Genomic DNA, 21,109 nt, shown 5'->3' on the forward strand with positions numbered 1-21,109 from the left:
CCCAGTATTAGACAAACTATTTTGACTTCAAAACCTGTTTTTCTTATTTACTTGTTTTCTTTTAGTATACCTATCAACATCCCAAGATAGTAAAAATTCCACAGAATACGTTATAAATACTTTATACTTTATACAGTATAGTTATCCATAATAAGTATAGAAGATATGATAGATGCTTCTAGCAAGTATCATCATTAATCCAAAGAAAACACAAAAACAGGACAGTTATTACAGCAAAAAATTGAGGGGGTGAGGGCAGAAGAGGCTATTGGTTCAATTCTGGTGAGCTTTTTGGGGGGAGGGCAAGAGGAAAGAAGGGAGTCTCGTATTTTAGAAAACAAGACCAGCTCACCACATTCCTACTGAGGCAATCTGAACATCGAACAAAAATAAGTGTGCCACAAGGGGGAGCCATTCCCCATCACATCTGGCATATCCTTTCAAATTAAAACATATAACAAGAAATAACATATAATCAACATTTCAAAAATATCCATATAACTATAACTAAAAGAATAAAATTGTTATTAATCATTTTAAAACTAGTACAAAAAGGAAAAAGTCTCTCAATTAAAACATCTGGTACCTGCCATAACAGATCAGTTCAAAAGCATTCAAGTAGGACAAGACAAGCACAACTGATCAAAATGAAAATTCAGTACAAAGGCTGGCAGTGGTCAAAGATGGTATGTCAAATCATCTTTATTGGCCTAGCATGGTGAATGACCCAAGAATGAATTCAATAAATGTTAGTTCTCTCCCCTCATTTTGCAGAGACAAGGCTAACAGATCCAATCAGATTTAATAACTGTTTCACTATTAAAATATCAGCCATTTAATTATAAGTTAACACTTGACATAAGTTATTTGCTACAAGCAACTCAGAACCAGGCTAAAATAAAAAATATTATTTAGAGTTTGGGGGAGGGAAAAGGGTGATTAGAAGATAATTGCCCCAATTTTCATGTTCTCACAGTTCTTACTACAGAGTTTGGAGTGCATGCTGATTAAATATTGCATGGCAAGACAGAAATCTCAATTGTTTCTTGACAGATAAAACTCCTGTCTTACTTGCCTTTCTGTTTCCCTACCATCAAAGGCACAGGAGAACGATCAATGTCCAAATGAGTATTTGAAGAAAATAGAGATGGTAGAAAAACTAAGACAGATGTGGATGAGTGCAAATGGCCAAAAACTCTTCCCAAGCATGTATGCTCCCTTCTGAGCAATGTGACTGTGTCACTCCTATCATCAAGAAGTGAATCTGGGGCTTCCCTGGTGGCACAGTGGTTGAGGGTCCGCCTGCCGATGCAGGGGACACGGGTTCGTGCCCCGGTATGGGAAGATCCCACATGCCGCGGAGTGGCTGGGCCCGTGAGCCATGGCCGCTGAGCGTGCGCGTCGGAGCCTGTGCTCCAAAACGGGAGATGCCACAACAGTGAGAGGCCCGCGGTACCAGGAAAAAAACAAACAAACAAACAAACAAAAAGAAGTGAATCTGGGTTTGGCCTCATGACTTCCTTTGGCCAATGGGACATCAGCAAACACTAAACAAGCAGAGGCTTGCCCTCTTTCTGCTCTATGAACCCTGCAACTATCAACATGTGTACAAGCCCAGGCTAACCTGCTAAGTGATGAGAAGAATGTGATTATCACCCCAATCGACATTGCATCAAACTGCCAGACAAATAAGCGAGGCGTCCTAAGACCCAGTGATTGGCAAACCATCAGACGTGATTGAGGCCATCCGGCCCCTAGCTGAGCTGACAAAGACTGTCCAGAGAGTCCAACAGATTGTGAGAAAAATCTTTAAGCCACTTAGTTTTGAGGGTTTCGGTTTGATTTGCAGCAAAATAACTGATACAGATAGGTTACAAACTTTCTATGAAAACCCATTTCTATTCTCAAATAGAATTTTATTTCATACAGTTTGATTGATATTATACCACTAACATCAGAAAAATGACATGACCTACAAGAAAATATATAATTCCACCATGTCTTCAGATTCTTCAGGCAATCGGCAGGGATACAGATGAAGACGAAAAATAGAATTATGCAAGTAAAAAGAATTCCAAAATCAAAGAACAGGATGTCTTGATCCTTTTGTCAGTATTGTGTGTGTGTGTGTGCATGTGCATGTGTGTATACATATACACACCCATACACGCACAAAAAAACTCAAGTTAACATGTTTCAAGGATAAAGGCTAAACAGATGCAAAAATGAATTTCTGTGAAAACTACAGAGTATTATCACAAAGATAAGCATTATCACTATAAAGATCATAGAGGGCTTCCCTGGTGGCGCAGTGGTTGAGAGTCCGCCTGCCGATGCAGGGGACACGGGTTCGTGCCCCGGTCCGGGAGGATCCCACATGCCGCGGAGCGGTTGGTCCCGTGAGCTGTGGCCACTGAGCCTGCGCGTCCGCAATGGGAGAGGCCACAACAGTGAGAGGCCCGCATACCGCAAAAAAAAAAAAAAAAAAAAAAAAAAAAAGATCATAGAAACAGCTACATCTTACCTATACTGTCCTCTTTTAGTTTCTACAGAATTTAGGGCAAACTCTTTTCGCTGCTCTGGTTTTAATTAAACAAACAAACAAAAAAAAACTGGTCTGCAGAAAACAACTTCCTCAGTCTTCTAAGCTCTTAAAAAAACAAGCAAAGTAAAAATCCAGTTTGGGGAAATATCAAATGACCAGTTCAGGAAAGCTTTTCGCTAGATACTCCTCTTCATACCATAGGAATGGCTGGATCTGGAGGATACTGAGGTAAAGGCACATGGACCGTGCACAGGCAGCTTCCTGCCACGAAATCTAAAGCTGCAGAACTAAAAGCAGTCCTTGGGCTTCCCTGGTGGCACAGGGGTTAAGAATCCAGCTGCCAATGCAGGGGACAGGGCTCAAGCCCTGGTCCAGGAAGATCCCACATGCCGCGGAGCAGCTAAGCCCGTGCACCACAACTACTGAGCCTCCGCTCTAGAGCCCGCGTGCCACAAAGACTGAAACCCGCACGTCTAGAGCCCACGCTCCACAACGAGAAGCCGCCGCAATGAGAAGCCCGTGCACTGCAACGAAGAGTAGCCCCCGCTCACCACAACTAGGGAGAAGCCTGCGCGCAGCAGCGAAGACCCAACACAGCCTAATTAATTAATTAATTAATTTTTAAAAAGCAGTCCTTGCAGCAGATCACATAGATACGGGGCCAGAGCCACAACTGGTAACAAAGAGGATGCATCTGCCTAGAGTTTCTTCTGTGCCATACGTATTATCCAAGAACCCTAAGAGGTAATGGCAACCAGGGTAGGTGGCTCTTCAAGGACCTGAGACCCACAACCTAGCCACACATTGGCATGATTAACAAGTCCCAGCATCATGTTGTATTTAATAAAAGGAAGCACGGATTTCATGTTGTACATACTGCACAAGTTAGGATGAAAATTATCATTTAATAAAAAATTAATAATTCCTAACCTTAAAAGCTATCTGAAAAGCAAATGTAAGTATTGTGACATTTAAAAGATGTCGGAAAAAACTTGCATAGTATGGCAGCAGAAAGTTTATGATACAGTGGAAACAAATCACATTGGAAGTCAAGAGGCCTACCATAAAACCTAGGACTTAGGAGACGTAATAAATGAAAAACGAATGATCTAATACCAAAGGACTTTGGGCAATTATTTCTTCTCTCACTGTTTCCTCATTGCTAAAATTAAATTGTAATGAAGAGTAAATGAGTTATTACATATAAAGTGCTTAGAATAGTTCCTGGCAGTCAGCACTCAATAAACAGTAGATACTATCACTAGATGCCAGTCTAGTTCCACCACTAAACACAGGTGTAATCTCAGACACATTACTAGCCACTCTGAAATTCTATAAAATGACAGGGCTAGTGACAGATGCTGTACACCTCCCTTTCGGCTCTAAAAAATATTTACATTCCAATTCTCAAACATGTTACATAGGCAATAAGTACCCCCCCACACACACATTAAAATTTTAAATACCAGCATATTTTCCAGACTTCAGTATATTACACAATATACACCAAATATACTGTGGGGTGGGGGGTTGGTATGAGTGGATGTTACTGCATGTCCAGACTATCATTTAAGGTGGAGACTATAACTTGAACACATATCAAAAAAAGAAATATACTCAAAGTAAGGAAAAGAAACCTGGATGAAGTTTAAGGAAATTTTGTTCTATTCCTGGCACTGTTGCCAACCTTAAAACCCTAAGTTACTCCTATCTACATTTGTTTAAATTGAGAAAGGTTGGGATAGATGATCACTAAAAGATCCCTTAGAAACTTTCTTCACTTTTTTCCTCTTTCCAAACTAGAATGTCAATTATTACTTACAATACAGAAAGTTTAGCACAAATAAATGTGAAAATTGGCTGATCTTTGACCTAAGCAGTCTCTGCTCTGAGAATGAGTAACAATGCACCAGACTTAGATGGGCCTACATTCACTTCCAAGAGCCAGTGGACTGGATTCTGCCTCTGCTTTTAAAATAATCTATATTCTACAACACAGAGAAGGGTAAGAAATAGAAAGCAGCTCAATATATGCACTGGTCTGCTCATTTTCTCACATAATCACATACCTAACTGATAATTCCTTTGTATCACAATATATTTAATAGCCAACATTTATTCAGCACCTTCCACATGATGAATCCAATGCTAAGTAAGCATTAAAGCATTACTGCATAGAGCAAGAAGACAATTTTAAGTGATGTTCAAGTAAGAGAACTATTGTATGGACTGGAAAAATACATAGCAAAATTCATTTCACTTCCAAAATAAATCCACGGTAAAAAGGACAACAGAATCTTAATTATTTCACTGATTTTCTTTCAAAAAAAAAACACCACAGATAAATAGAAGCTGAAATTTAACCTCTAGCGTTCACATCAAGCAAGTAATTTATTCTTAATATTCCCAAAAGGTTTCATTATATTCTTATCTTTTTATTTTAAACCTATAGCAAAATGAGGAACAAAGAACAGAAACTTGCCTAAAACATATAATTAAAAGTTAAAATAAAAAAACTAAAACCTCTTACCTGAGCATGAAAATTGGACATAGTTGTTGTCTCTATATCCTTCTTTCCCAATATCTCCATTTTCACTGGTGAATTGGGAAAATTAAATGAAAAGTAGTCTAAAAAATCAGGTAAATAAGTAGCTGCCCCATGAACAATACCCATTACATAGAAAGCTGCAGAGTTCTCGTTTTCACTGAACACCAGACCCACAAACTCTTCTGCAAACCTCTCCATCTCCACAGGAGACAGGTGGGAGAGTTCATTGCTGTAGGCGTGGATAACTGATGCACCTCCATTAGGCTGGTGCTCAATATGAATGAGCTGTTTGAACTCCAAAGTGTCCAACCTTTTGAGGTTGTTCTGAACCCGTGGCTCCTTTAATGAGACAAATGGAAACTCACTGTTCTCTGGAATTTTGGAATCATAGTTCTTGGAATCCAAATTCTTTCCACTGTAATCCTTTATGTTATCATTTAGGATGCCTTTGGCTTCTTGATCTTCAACATCAGACAGCAATCCTGAGCAGATGGTTTGAATAGATTTGCTATACATTTTTGGACGCTTCCGTTTTTCATTCTCTTTGTGTTTCTTTTTCTTCTTCTTCTTTGCCTTCTTAATTTGTAAGTCTTCCACACTTGTTTTTGGTTTCTCCTTCCCACCTGTTGGGAAACAGTTTTTTTGAAACTCTGTATTTTAGTTTCTTTAAAAACCATGCTTTAGGAATTGTTTTATAATAAATAAGCAAAATTCACTCAGAATGAAGTTTATATTTGGGACTTGTTTCACACAGTATTGATAATCATAATTTAGTCAGGTTCTTTCCCTCTCTCTCCACACACACAGGCACACACACACAGAGGAAGCCTTAAGACAAATTATGCCTAGAGTGCATGGTACCATTCTGACCTGTAGCAGATGCTCAATCAGTATTTACTGAAGTAACGAAACGAATGTTTTAGAAAGCATAATCTTCAAATTCTAAATATAGAAAGTCAGAAATGGAAAGCTGAACAAAAGTCAATATGAACAATGCCCTGCAGATGTTTCCCATCGATATATATCATTTTTACTTTAAATTCTTAAAAACTGCATATAGGTGTCAAGACTTACAAATCATAAAAGGAGAAAAATACTTGCATAGTGTATCAGCAACAAACAGAAATTCCTTAGCTTTTTACCATATGTCCTCCTTCGTAAAGTACTCTTTCATCCAAAATGGGCTATGTTAGATCTACTAGAGTCTACAAAGTTTCCAGTGAAGACCTAACAAGGTACCGTAAGAGATGACAAAATTAGAATCACTTATCATGTCCTAAGTACAAATGATATCCGTGTACTGGTAAAGAGAGAAATTTTAAAAAAGAAAGAAAGAAAGAAAAAGACATGGGTCATAGTAAGTTTATATATTAATGAGTTTCTGTAACCAAAGGCAAGTAGACCCTGGGCTAAGTAATTCAGAAATCCAAAGAATAAAAGATTAATACACAGAGGCTATACAGCTATAGAATTTAAGTGTACATATATAAACACAACATTATCACAGTTTACTTATTTCTATACGATAAGAAAAATAGAAAAGAGTAAACATCCTCACAAGAAAATATTATGGTTCCTAAGATAATATGAAAAAAGCTATTAAGAACAGTTGAGGAAAGAAGGCATTCACTGTTTCCATCTGTTATTTCACTTTTATAGATAACCTGTCATGAATTAAGTTTTCTCAACCTGCTTCTTTAGCTTAATTCTTCCATCCTCACATATCTCTATTACTCTTTTCTGTCTCTGGTGCATGAGATGTCCTGCCTACTTCCCCAAAATAAGTCCATCCCACCAACTCCAAAACCCTTGCTTAAAGTTCTCTATCCTCTTCTTTTGACCATCAAACTTCTTATAAAAAACTGCAATGCCCAGTGCCTTCCCTTTATTAACTGACCATTATTATCCCTTAAATTCTAGGTCCACTTCCAGTCTACTCAAATTTACTTTCCCAGAATGTTCATATACCAAATCCAATGATATTCTCTCAAATCACTCTTCCTGATCTCTCCAATGTTTTATGTAATTACCCAACTCATCCTTATTTTTTACTTCCATGATACTACTGCCTTAATTTTTGGTCTAAAAGCCTCATGACTATCTCTCATCCTTAATGAGGGAGCCATATTAATCATTCTATACGTTTTATATATTGCTTTGATCATGTGCATCCCTTGACTCAACTGCTTTCAAGGGTTCTCAAATACAACCTCTTCAGTCTGGAATCCAGAGTCAATGCCCTCAAGTACGCCATGCTCTGGTCCAATTTGCACTACTTACAATTTCTTATGAAACATACCTAGTCCTACTTTATCTACTACTGGCAAAGGCATTTCCTTTCCCTAAAATATCCTTGCCCTGCCTAGTACTTACTACTGAACTCTTTCTTACCCATCCTTTAAAGACTACTCGTACATCATCTTCTTCATTTTGTTTTCCCTCATCTTTGTAGTTGGAACTGAAATCACTTCACTCTAAATTCATGTTATTATATATTCTATATCTATGAATATATATGATATGGTCATATAAAGTTATTATTTTTTCATTCATAGGATGCCTGTATAATATATGTCCTTCAGGATACTATATGAGTGAAACAAATAACTTTGATGAATTCAGAGTGAAACACTTTTTTTCACCAATCATCAAATCCCTCCTGGCATCTAGTACACTGCTACAGATGAACATTTAATGACTCCATGAATGCAAAGATTTCTCTCACCAACAGACTACCTGAAGTTTATAGGTTTTTTCCCTGTCTCCCATTCAGTCAGTTTTTCACCATATGAATACTATCACTAAATCCTAACCCTGAAACAACAACCATAAATATTCTCTCAAGTTCATAGCAATTCTTGAAAAAGGAAAGTTTAATGTTAATAATAAACTATCTCTTCTAAAAATTCGTAAGTATGCAATGGAGACCAAATTGGTATCATTATGAAAAGCAAAACTAAAAATCTGTCAGCATTATTGATTATGCAGGTTTGCAAAGTCATAAAATGCAACCCTTAATAAAGTGTTAATTTTCGAGTCTACATGTAAGTAGTTTTAAAATATATTAACAAATTCATACTTGCTACCCAGGTATAAACTATCAAAACATCAGATTCAGGTTAAAATCTTAGGAAAAAATTAATAATAAAAAGTTAAAACAGGGAGTTAATCAAAATGAAAGATAAAAGAGGTTTATATTCAATATATGTAAGTAAAATCCAAATGAGTCAAGCAAAAAAGACAGTAGTGTATTAAAAAACAGGACTTAAAGTTTAACAGGCTTAGGTATAATTAATAACTAAACTGGAAATACATGTAAAATTGTACAAATTAAATGGTTTGCCAAAATAAGCAGAATTTCATTTGAATGAAAATATAAGCTTAATATCCTATTATATTTACAACTAACACATTTTTTTAAAGTTAAAATAGTAAATATCCAGTCATGTTACTTTAAAATAAAATAGGTACAACAGTCTATCTATTTCTTAGTCACAAGGATGGATGAAAACAGTAGTAGTATAATAGAAACTGAAAATTACAAACTAATAAGAAATTAGTCAAGAGACTGTTATATTGAGCATCAAGTAATTAAACTTCCATGACAAACTACTCTGTAATTAAATACTAAAGTGAGCACAGTGTGCAGAAAAGAGTTAAACATAACACACCTGAGACTGCTACCCTTAGGCCTGCTTGCAAGGGTGGCCTCTGGCTGGTATCTGAGAACTTGTATTTTGGGAAGGTTACTACCATTCCCTGATAAGAGTGGCTCACTGTACCTAAACTGTTTGTGCAAACAATATGGTTTATGTTGAACACCTGTTTTCCTTCTGGAATTTTGCTACATGCTACACAGGGGGTGCCTATGTGACCAGCTCCCAGTAGAAACCCTGACTATTGAGTTTCTAATGAGCTTCCCTGGTAGACAACATCTCACATATTTTATCACAATCCACTGCTGGAAGAATTAAGTGCATCCTTTGTGACTCCACTAGGAGGGGACTCTTGAAACCTTGTGCCTAGCTTCCTCCAGAAATCGCCACATGTGCCTTTTCTCCTTACTAATTTTACTTTGTATCCTCCACTATAATAAATCACAGCCATGAGTACAAATTTATGCTGAGTCGTGTGAGTCCTCCCAGCAAATCATCAAACCTGGGGGTAGTCTTAGGGATCCCCCCTCAATGGGTACAGGTAAAATGCATTCTTTACATTTAAATCAAATCAAGGCACTAGCCTTTACTAGGTAATTTATTTTTAAGTTTTATACAATCTCTCAGTCATTTAATGTCTTGGAATGATACATGAAATGCAACAGATACATGTAGGAAATTTTTAAATACTTAAGGAGGTAAGATCATTTTGAATACTGATGTTTTTCTCTTATACTAAAAGGTATTTAAAGTACATATGTACTCTAAGTTCATAATTCTTCAAACAGAGCCCAATAAATCAGAACTGTAGTGTTTTTTTTTAAAGGATCCTGGTGAATACCCAAAACGGAAAGAACTGCTAAGTAATTTGGACCCTCAAAAGGTATAAAAGTATAAGGTTGATGGGAGACCCTCCCCCCAAAGATCCACAGACATATGCACAGTGGACCTCAAACACACACACATACACACACACACACCAAGTAGACACACACATGCACAGATAGCCAAAGAGAGAATCTGACAAAGAGAAATGGAGACACACACACAGTCAGAAGAAAGAGGCGCTCATACAGAGACAGAAAAAACCACACACACAAACAGATAAAAAAACCAGCATGAGTTGTTAATGGCAAATTATTTTTTTTAAATCTTTAAAAATCACAAAATCACTGGAATTAATTTCCACTCCTAACCTTAGTATATTTTTAGTGTTAATAAAGGAAAAATAAAGGTTGCCCAGAAATACTGGATATGATTTCATATCTAATATGGGAAGTTATATATATATTATATATATATACATATAAAATTCCATTATCATACACAGAAACAAAGCAGTAATTAGTTTAGCTATTTTCAACCTTTGGTCTTTGGGGAATGACTTTCCTTTTTTGGCACAGCAACATCTTTGCTCCTCCTGTCATGAATTACCTACCTGTGACCTTTAGTACACTTCCAAAAACCTTGAACACTGGCTTCTTTTCATCCCCTTTCTACCTGCTCGCCAGCAAGCTTCGCTGATATGTTATAATGATAAAATTTACTCTCAAGAATATTATAATCATAACATCCATGTTCTCACACCTTATCAATAAACAACATAAAATGGCTGAAACACATAAGTATACTCAGAAAAAGTAGTTGGGTGAGCTAAATAAGCTTATGTTTCAAACATTATTTGCTTCTAATAAAGCAAACTCCTATTTTATCAGTGAAAAACATTTACAACATTTCTGCATTAATAAAACATTTCTGGCATGTATATAATCATGTATATATTTCTAGTCATAACGCAGTTTTTAATGAAAATGTGGAAGAAATAAGACTGGTGTGGAGTAAGAGTTAGTTACTTTATTTTTTTCCCTCTTTTAAAAAAAAATTTTTTTTTTTTTTTTGGCCGTGCCCCGCAGCATGCGGGATCTTAGTTCCTGGACTAGGATCAAACCGTGCCCCCTGCAATGGAAGCACAGACTCTTAACCACTGGGCCACCAGGGAAGTCCCATGGAGTAAGAGTTAGCATCTACTGTCAGATATTCAAGTGTCATCACCAATCGATCAATGCCTGCGTCTGCCATAGCTTGCAATGTTAGCATTATCAGAAGGAGAAAATTTTAAGGAGAGAATAAAAGTTGAAAGTCATAAACGAAAAAGGGACATAAAGTAGTAAATAATAGGATACTTACTGCCCCCACCTAACTGATTCTCTTGTTGCTCCAGGACACCAATAACAAAGGATGCCTTTCCCTGATCATAAGGCTCACTTGGGAAACGGCCGGCCACACAAGCAAACAAATTGGTTTTGCCGGATAGTAACAATAGCTAACCCTTACTCAGTGCTTACCATGGGACAGGCACAATTTCTCAAATTAATCATGTTTTTATTCATTTAATTATCTATATACTACCCACTAGGAGGGGAGATAGTTTTGTCATTGTTTTTAATCACAAGAGTTAATCTTTCATATGTGTTTATAAGTAACATTCATAGCTATTTATTGAATACCTGTGGGCTAGACAACTGTACTTGGCACTTCCCCCTTACTTTACCTCATTTAATCTCCGCAACCCTGTAAGACAGTAACTAAATTATTATTTACCTCCAATTTACAGTAAATAGATTTTCCTATGGTCATCCCAAAGGTCACCAATTTATTTCCAAATCTATCTCTTTTTTTCCCCCTCTATCATCACTAGGTTTCAGTTTAGCTCGGTTCAAAATACCTCTTAAATTTTTCAATTACTTCAAAGTCAAGGTTACCACTGTATATTACTGGAAAATCTCCACTTTTTAGGCTATTTAAAATTCTGCTTGCATATGTAATTTCTAGGTTCACATACTTCACATTAATGGTATGTTAGGAATCTAACATTCAACCAAGTGACAGGAATTTACATCACTGTACAAATCACTGTACAAACCGATAACAAAATGACTATGTGACTAAACCAATAAAAAATGACTATTTGACTAAACCAAGAGGGTAAAGATAAGAAAACATTTCAAGTGTTAATCATTAGCTGCTGTGGAGCAGTAGTGTGATTATATTGCTGCCTCAAAGGCTTACAGTCTATTTAGACAACACAGATAAAACACACTGGCAAAAAAAATAGAACAAAAGGACCATGAGCATTCACCAAGCAGCCATCAACTTAAGCTCTGACATGTTTCTTCAAGGTCAAAATAATTTTATAGAAAATAAAGTTCTGACAAGTAGAAAATAGAGCTTAGACAAAGTGCCACCAAAGAACATCTGGAAACATGACAAAGAATGGAATGAAATTATAGAATCTAATACTGTTTACCTTAAATAATATAAATTAACCAGTAATTTCATTGCACCTACAGTGCTACAGCCTTTTCTCCCTTATGTAGATAGAAAGGCTTATCCACACATAAATTCAATATGAAATTAATCAAAGTCAACGTGTTCTGATCCACAAATTATTAACTTGATGAGGCAGCAAATGAATTTGCTAGCTATCTAGCAACCAAATGCCACTGATTCTTCTTACCTTGCTATCTGAGTGAATTTAAAACTATCCTTCTATCACAAATTCTCTCTGGAAAAGTTCAGATTTATTGACAGGATTTATATTATTACCTCACCATCCAGCCCTATGTATAAACAACAACTAAAAATAGTTGTAATGAGAAAAAAACAGGGAACAAAAAGAGGATATTCTTAAGCATGCAAGAAACATACAGTAAAACAGTACACCTTCTTATTTAGCTCAGAGTAAAATGCTCCCTCTAAATCCCAGACTATGCTATGGTGATTATCATCAAATATTGGTAAGATCACTTCCTCCACCATACCCATCATGCTAAAAATTTCTTTAGCCTTTTATTTTAGATTATCTAAATATGGATAAAGACTAGTAATATAAACACAGAGTTAGATAACCTATTTTCAAATAATTTAAGGAACCTAATAATTACCTTTACTACTTTCTAATAACTCACTAAATAAATATACTAAAGACATATTACTACACAGATTAGAAAACCCCACTACTATATTTACTTTTCATAGTCTGACCACAAATGTTTATTCCCAGCAAAATTCAGCACCAAATAACATTTCTTATGTTAATCACTAAGCCAATACATATATACTGAACAATATAACACAGTACAACTGAAATCACTTAATATAAACTTACTTTTCAGCAAAATCTTTACTTCTCCATTTTCTTTCTTGATCTCATTCATTATTTTATGCTTCTTTTTTTCTCTCTCCTTTTCTTTATCTCTTTCTTTAATTTTGTCTTTGATTTTATCTAAAAGACAAAATAAATATTTAAAACTATTTTAAAATTTTATTTTATTCATGAACTACAGTGAAATTTCTAGAATTACAACACACCAAGAAAATCAGAATGAAAAACAAACATGCCTTTTTTTTCTTTCTCTAAGGTTTTAGTTATTTATAAATTTCCTTTCATATATTGAACACTGGAATACATAATACCTCATAAACTATCAAAATTTATCACAACACATTTTATTCTAAAGATTATTCTTTACATACTTCATATCCAATACAGCATCAAACTAACTTCAAATCACTTAAAATAAGCGGCTAACTTTAATCGTGAGAGTAAACTACAACGGAAAAGGGGCTAATTTTGAAGCTGGGCATATCTGGATTGGTTAACATAACACTGGAAAAAATACTCATTCTCAATATTCTAATATGTAAAATAATGGTTGATATCTTTCTCATGGGTTACTACAAGGACTAAATGAAGAAAGATATAAAATGACTACCCAGAGCCTGGTACATACATAAGACTAGATGTTAGTTCCCTTATACTTGCACCCTTTAAAAAAGATATGACTGACATGGCTAACTGGTGATATTATGATATTAAAATAAAGGGTATAGGAACTCTAAGAATCATTGACCTGCATTCTAAAAATTCAAACTTTGTGTGTATAAAATTATTCGATGTCCTTTTAGTTATTATTGTTCAATCAAGCTCCTATGAACCCAGCAAAAGACAAAACGTAGAGGAGAATTTTAAAATAGTGATGAAATCCTTGTCTTCAAAAACCTTACTACTGATAACAAAGCTATGATGGAAACACAAAAAACTGCAAAAAGCCTGTAATGTAACACCCGAGATTATATAACATATATGCCAATTGCATAATTTCTTAAAATCTCTCCTTACTTCTCTTTCTATAAATACTACCCTAAGTTCAGGTCCTAGTCACCTAATGTTTAGATTACTGTCTAGATTAGCACTGTCAAACAGAAATATAATGGTTACCACATACGTAAATTTAAATTTTCTAGTAGTCACATTAGAAACAAAACAAAACTAGTGAAATTAATTTTAATAATATTTTATTTAGCCAATATATCTAAAACATCATTTCAACATGGAAGCAATACTAAAAAATTACTGAGGTAGTTTACATTCCTTTTTTCATAATAAGACTTCAAATTCCAGTCTATATTTTACACTTACGGCACATTTCAATTCAAAGTGGCTCAACTTTAACTGTTCAAAAGCCACATGAGGACTTCCCTGGTGGCACAGTGGTTAAGAATCCACCTGCCAGTGCAGGAGACACGGGTTCGAGCCCTGGTCCGGGAAGATCCCACATGCCGCGGAGCAACTAAGCCCGTGCGCCACAACTACTGAGCCTGCGCTCTAGAGCTGGCAAGCCACAACTACTGAGCCCACGTGCCACAACTACTGAAGCCCGCTCGCCTAGAGTCCATGCTCCGCAACAAGAGAAGCCACCACAATGAGAAGCCTGCGCACCGCAACAAAGAGCAGCCCCCGCTCGCTACAACTAGAGAAAGCCCGCGTGCAGCAACGAAGGCCCAACGCAGCCAAAAATTAAATAAATTAATTAAATAATAAAAAAAAAAAGACATGAGTCTAGGGCCTACCATACTGAACGACTCTCCAAACTACTTAACTAGATAATTCTCAAAAAAGTTAAATCTACGTATTTAATAAACATTTTAAAACTTATTAATTTAAAAAACACAAATTCAAGTAAGATATTTTCACCTATCAAACTGACAAAGTGCTTTTTTTAAAGTGATAACACTCGAAGCAGATGAGAGGACAGTTGATGGCTGAGCAAACCAAAACAGGGATTCACTGACTTAACAAATACGCATTGCTGAGTATAAGAAAAAGTTAGGGATACAGAGATGAAACAGCTAGATAAAGTCCTCATATGTTCATATACAACTTATTCTAAAATTTTTAAATAGATTAAGCTGTTCTCACACTTCAGACTGGCTCACTACTCTTACTTTTTGGTGTTTTAAAGTCCTTGAAAACATGTCATAGTCTGTAATCCAGCCATAAAATGTCAGTACAAATAGCTGGAGCTCAGACACATATATAAGTTAATATTGCCTTAAGTAGCTACACATTTTTAAATGAACTAGTTATATATCATTAATCACAACTGAAGAAAATAGTCATCTGAAAATGTCTCCGCATTTCTTTTCCCAATTATCCCTATTAATCTTATTAACCTAAAAGTATTATTTCAATAATTATTAAACTTTTAAAAGTTTATTAAAGTATAATATACATACAGAAAAAAGCACGTAAGTATACAGCTCAATTTTCACAAAAATGAACAGCACCCAGAACCCATCTCAGGTATCCCCTTCCAGTCTTTATTATGCAGCACTGCTAAGGGTACCCACGATCCTGACTTCTAATCCCACAGATTAAAATAACTATAGAATTTTAATGACATATATAAAGAATATGATACACTATAAACCTACCACAGTCACAAAACAATTTTTTTCAGAATAAAATTAAACTAGTTTCTCAGGAAATAAAACTATAATATGACCCAAGTTTTATAGACTTTATTTATAAATATACTTATTTATAGACATTATAGACTTTATTTTTTAGAGTAGTTTTAGGTTCCCAGCAAAATGGAACAGAAGACAGAGATTTCTCATATATACCTCCTGCCTCTACACATCACAATTTTTTTTAATTTATAATTAATATACACATTCAGAAAACAGACTGAAAGATAATAGTGCAAATCATTAAAAGCCATTACTTTTATTTTTTTAACATCTTTATTGGAGTATAACTGCTTTACAATTGTGTGTTAGTTTCTGCTTTATAACAAAGTAAATCAGCTATACATATACATATATCCCCATATCTCCTCCCTCTTGCATCTCCCTCCCACCCTCCCTAACCCACCCCTCTAGGTGGTCACAAAGCACAGAGCTGATCTCTCTGTGCTATGTGGCTGCTTCCCACTAGCTATCTATTTTACATTTGGTAGTGTGTGTATGTCCATGCCACTCTCTCACTTTGTTCCAGCTTATCCTTCCCCCTCCCCGTGTCCATTCTCTACGTCTGCGTCTTTGTTCCTGTCCTGCCTCTAGGTTCTTCAGAACCTTTTTACTTTTTAGATTCCATATATATGTGTTAGCATACGGTATTTGTTTTTCTCTTTCTGACTTACTTCACTCTGTATGACAGTCTCTAGGTCCATCCATCTCACTACAAATAACTCAATTTCATTTCTCTTTGTAAGCCATTACTTTTAAGTGGCAAAAAGTTTCTAAGTTTCTGCAATAGGAACATATTAGTTTTGTAATACAGGAAAAGGGGTCTTGAAATATGCCTTTCAAGTATGGTATTAAATAGTTCAAGTAAAAATAAGTTGAAGGTGTGAAGTCATTATACAAAAAACACCTATGGAAACAAAAACAGTGGCATAGTCAAGGCTATAAGAGTGACTGACGACATAACTGCATTTACCTCCTACCCTATACTACACCCAAAACCTTCAAAGCAAAGGAAGCAAAAACAAATCAGTCTATATATACAGAGTAGAAAAGCATTTCTTTCTCTTTTTCTTTTTTTTAAACAAAGACTTTATATTTTTTGGCTGCGTCGGGTCTTAGTTGTGGTACGTGGGTTTCTCTCTAATTGTGGCCTGAAGGGTTTTCTCTCTCTAGTTGTGGCACCGGAGCTCCAGAGCGCATGGGCTCTGTAGTTTGTGGCACGCAGGCTCTCTAGCTGAGGCCATAACAAGTCAGAACCCCACTGTCTATAAAACCTCAAGTTTGCTGCTACCACACTGTCATGCATTCATACTTATAAAAGCCACTTCGAGGTCTTTTCACAAGGAAAAGACTCCCTGGCATCAAGTTTACAGTTATACATTGTTCTTTAACAAGTGTCATTCTTAGTTTTTACTTCTTCTCATGACCATGAATTTGTAGTTTTATCCTTCATGATTTAATCTAAGGCTTGGAAAGAATTTCTAGCTCATCTTTCCATCACAATTCTTAGAATAAAAGTGAGAATTATTCCACCATAAAAACAACAAATTATCTGTTTTGAAAAGCCCAATTTGACATAAGGACACTTTTTATTTGACAATAAAAAGGGGGATAGGGGACAGACAGAACACAGATGCTAAGAGACCCATGATACGGTTTGAATTTAAAGATGCAAAAGGAATCTAAGAATGGAGGGAAAGAAAAGGAATAAATAAGTCATTATCAACTCACAACATACTTTAAATTATATATGTGGAAAAACACACATGGGCTAAAGACATACCTATACGGAGAAGTTAAGATATAAAAAAGAAAGCTGATGAAAATAATTTCAAACAAAATATAAATGGGATTTTCAAATATATGGTCAACTTATGATTTAGCAGTATATGCCACAAATGCATCAATGTAACACGTATTTCACTCACCCAATACATTTCTATTGAGCATTTACGTGTATGAGATAAAAATGAGTAATAGTGCTGCACTAAAGAATCTTAAAATCGACAAGGTACCAGTTGATTCTTACTGTAAGTACCACTTTGGAAACCAGTTCTTAAAGAACAAAATAAATTTTTTCATCTGATTATAATAAAATTCACTTGTCTCCACAAGTATTAATGTCATTATTATAATGTAGGGATGAAAAAACACACACACACAAGTATTATATGAACTGCTCCAATAAGAAAGCAAAACATAAAAAGCTTTGTGAATACTTTTAAGAGACTGATCAAATAATACATCAACAAACCATTCATCTGGAATCTTCAGAATTAATTCATAGACTTCCAGATAACAGGAGATTGCCACCCATTTTTTAACAGTTCTAATTACTTTAAAAAATGTACTACAGGGCTTCCCTGGTGGCGCGGTGCTTGCGAGTCCGCCTGCCGATGCAGGGGACACGGGTTCGTGCCCCGGTCCGGGAGGATCCCACGTGCCGCGGAGCGGCTGGGCCCGGGAGCCATGGCCGCTGAGCCTGCGCGTCCGGAGCCTGTGCTCCGCAACGGGAGAGGCCACAACAGTGAGGGGCCCGCGTACCGCAAAAAAAAAAAAAAAAAAAAAAAAAAATGTACTACATACATCCCTGCTTTCAAAAATACAATTTAGTCTTTTCATTTTGACAAAAATTTTAACTCTCACTGTCATAGTCATATTGACCTCAAAAACAGAAGAAAAAATTAGCTGTTCAAAAGTAACTAGCAGCTGAGAATCATTTCACCTTTACTGCCTCGGCTGTCTCTTACCACTCCAGGTAAAAGAGGTGACAGTCCCGACTTCTGGCAGAGTCACTGATAGGCTCATTCTCACTTGTTCCGCGCTAAGAAACGAGACCAGGTCCACTGTGCTGCCATACAGCAAGCAGGTTCTCTATCTCACACCACAATCTAGTTAGGTGCAAACATATCTTTCTTCTTAGCATCATTCCTGACCCAACCAGTGTATATTCCTTGAGGGTAGAGAAGGCTCTCCCTCAGTACGTGCTTGCTCAATGCATGAAACAAGTCCTGTAATAAAGGGAGAAATGACTGTTATTGTCTACACTACATCATGACTTTCTCTCCGGTAAGGTGCTCTAGGTGGATCTTTGTTAATCCTTCCTTCTTTTCCATGGCAAGGAAGGGAATTCTTAGTCCTGAAAGCCTTTCAGTAGTAGTTCTTCAAATGTATATCCCTCTTCTAACTGACCTGGTCATTTCTGACACACAGTTCTAAGATTTAATAAAGCTATTCCTCCAGTAACAGTAGGGATCCAAAATTTTTCCGGGTAAGTCTCAATAAAGACAAATAATTTTCCCCAAAAGACAGTGGGCTGACTTCTTTTTTATGCAGAGTTCTTTTTATATAAAGAACTTTCACAATTTACCACCAAAAAAAAGAAAAATTAAAAATAGAAAAATAAAATTTTAAAAAGAAAATTAAAAAATAGTAAATAGGAAAAGATACAAAGGACACAAAACAAGCAAATTTCAAAGAATGCTAATGTCAAACATGAAAAAAATCTCAATTAAAATAACATGAAATCATTTCTTCACCTATCAAATTGACCATTTTTATTGACATATCACTGACAAACAGCACTGAATAAGTTTAACGTGTATACAGCATAATGATCTGACTTACATATAGGACGAACTGATTACCACAGTAAGTTTAGTGAATATCCATCATCTTACATGGACACAAAATTTTTAAAAAGACCATTTTTCTTAAAAATAACAGTAACCGGGCTTCCCTGGTGGCGCAGTGGTTGCGAGTCCGCCTGCCGATGCAGGGGACACGGGTTCGTGCCCCGGTCCGGGAAGATCCCACAAGCCACGGAGCGGCTAGGCCCATGAGCCATGGCCACTGAGCCTGCGTGTCCGGAGCCTATGCTCCGCAATGGGAGAGGCCACAACAGCGAGAGGACCACGTACCGCAGAAAAAAAAAACAAAAAACAGTAACCAGTGCTGCTTGGCAAAGGTGAAGCGAAATAGGCACTTCTACACAGTGATGAGCATAAACTGATAGTCTTTACTGGAGAGCAATTTAACAGTATGTTGGAAAAATATTAAAACTCATCATTCCTTTGATCCCACAATTCCACAACTAAGATTAATAAAAAGAAAACCAAGCCTGCACAACAATACACATACAACGGTCTTCATCCCACAATATTTTTAACAGTGAAAAACTGTAAATAACAAATGTTTAATAATGAAGATTGGTTTGATAAATTTGGTTATATTCAGAAATGGAAAATTATGAAGCCATTAAAAATCATGTTTAAATAACAGTTAACGTCATGGGGGAAATGTTCATGATATGTTAGATGAAAACTGCAAGTTAATATATGTAAATGTAAATCTATAAAAGGATCCCACACTTGACATATATATGTATACTTTGTGTATATATATATAAACACACACACACACACACATTTATGTGTATACATCTGTATATGTATATGTATGTATACACACACACATACGCACATACAGGGATCTTAAAACAACGGAAATTGTTTAAAAGTTTATGTAAGAAACAGTTGGACTTCCCAGTTCTCCCACCCTCACCCCAAACATTCAAGTGATCATTTCAATCTCACCCTTTAAGACAAACACTGAAACTTTCATTTTCTGGAGGAACTGAACAGGCCTTAAGGCTCAGATACCCTAGGCAAGGCAAAGACAAGCTGATTGTACTTCCCTAAAATACTCAAGCTGAATTGAATCAGGAAATTTAAAGCACAAGAACTTTTAAAAATTAAAAATACAATAGCAAAATTGAAAGGCTTAATAAAAGGTTGGAAGAGATAAAGTTTAGATAATCTTCCAAAAAGCAGAGCAACAAGACAAAGAAGTGAAAAATAGCAAAAAATAAGGCAACACAAAGGATCTATTCAGGAGATCTAATATCAAATTAACTGAAATTTCAGAAAAAGAAAACTGCATAAGGAAGAAAAATATAAACAAACAAACAAACAAATAAATAAATAATTCCCATAAAAGATCAGTCTCCAGAATGAAGATTCTTCAAGGGATGAGTACAAACAATGGACTTCACCATTGTAGCCCCTCTGGCCCCAAACACACCAGACACACCCTCATGAAATTTCAGTACACTGGGGATAAAGAAAAGATCTTAAAAGCCTCCAGAAGAAGGGGAAAAAAAAAAAAAAAAGATCGCATATAAAAGATCGGGTAACAGTGTGGAACTGGACTCCGTCAATGCAACAGTAGACGCTAGAAAGTAATATAGCGGTGACTTCAAAATTCGTGATGAAAATACTTTTTAACCTAGAATTCTAAAATCTGCCAAACTATCAAGCATGATGGAAGACATTTTCAGACAAGCTAAAGTTCAAAATTTTTTACCACACATGCATCCTTTCGGAGGAAGTTACATGAGGGCATGCTAAGTAAAGGAGTAAACAAAGAAGCAAGAAGACATGAGACCCAGGAAACACGGGACCCAGAGCACAGGAGAGCAACACAAGAAAATATCAGTATGAAAGCTGTGCAGCTGGCTTAAAGGGTAACAGTTCAGGTCGAAACACA

At 36.0% G+C, this 21,109-nt stretch overlaps 1 protein-coding gene across 1 annotated transcript in view; it reads right to left on the reverse strand.

The window, feature by feature from the left end:
- Positions 1-21,109, reverse strand: part of RSBN1L (round spermatid basic protein 1 like) — a 66,288-nt gene that overhangs the window by 21,548 nt on the left and 23,631 nt on the right. The window contains exons 2-3 of the mRNA XM_081243881.1: positions 12,918-13,034; positions 5,076-5,716 (exon numbers count right to left, since the gene is read on the reverse strand). Coding sequence (XP_081100007.1) covers positions 5,076-5,716; positions 12,918-13,034 — 758 coding nt within the window. The remainder of the gene's footprint in view (positions 1-5,075; positions 5,717-12,917; positions 13,035-21,109) is intronic.

This window comes from Mesoplodon bidens, assembly GCF_964165515.1.
Source record: "Mesoplodon bidens genome assembly, chromosome: 9".
Lineage (NCBI taxonomy): Eukaryota > Metazoa > Chordata > Mammalia > Artiodactyla > Ziphiidae > Mesoplodon > Mesoplodon bidens.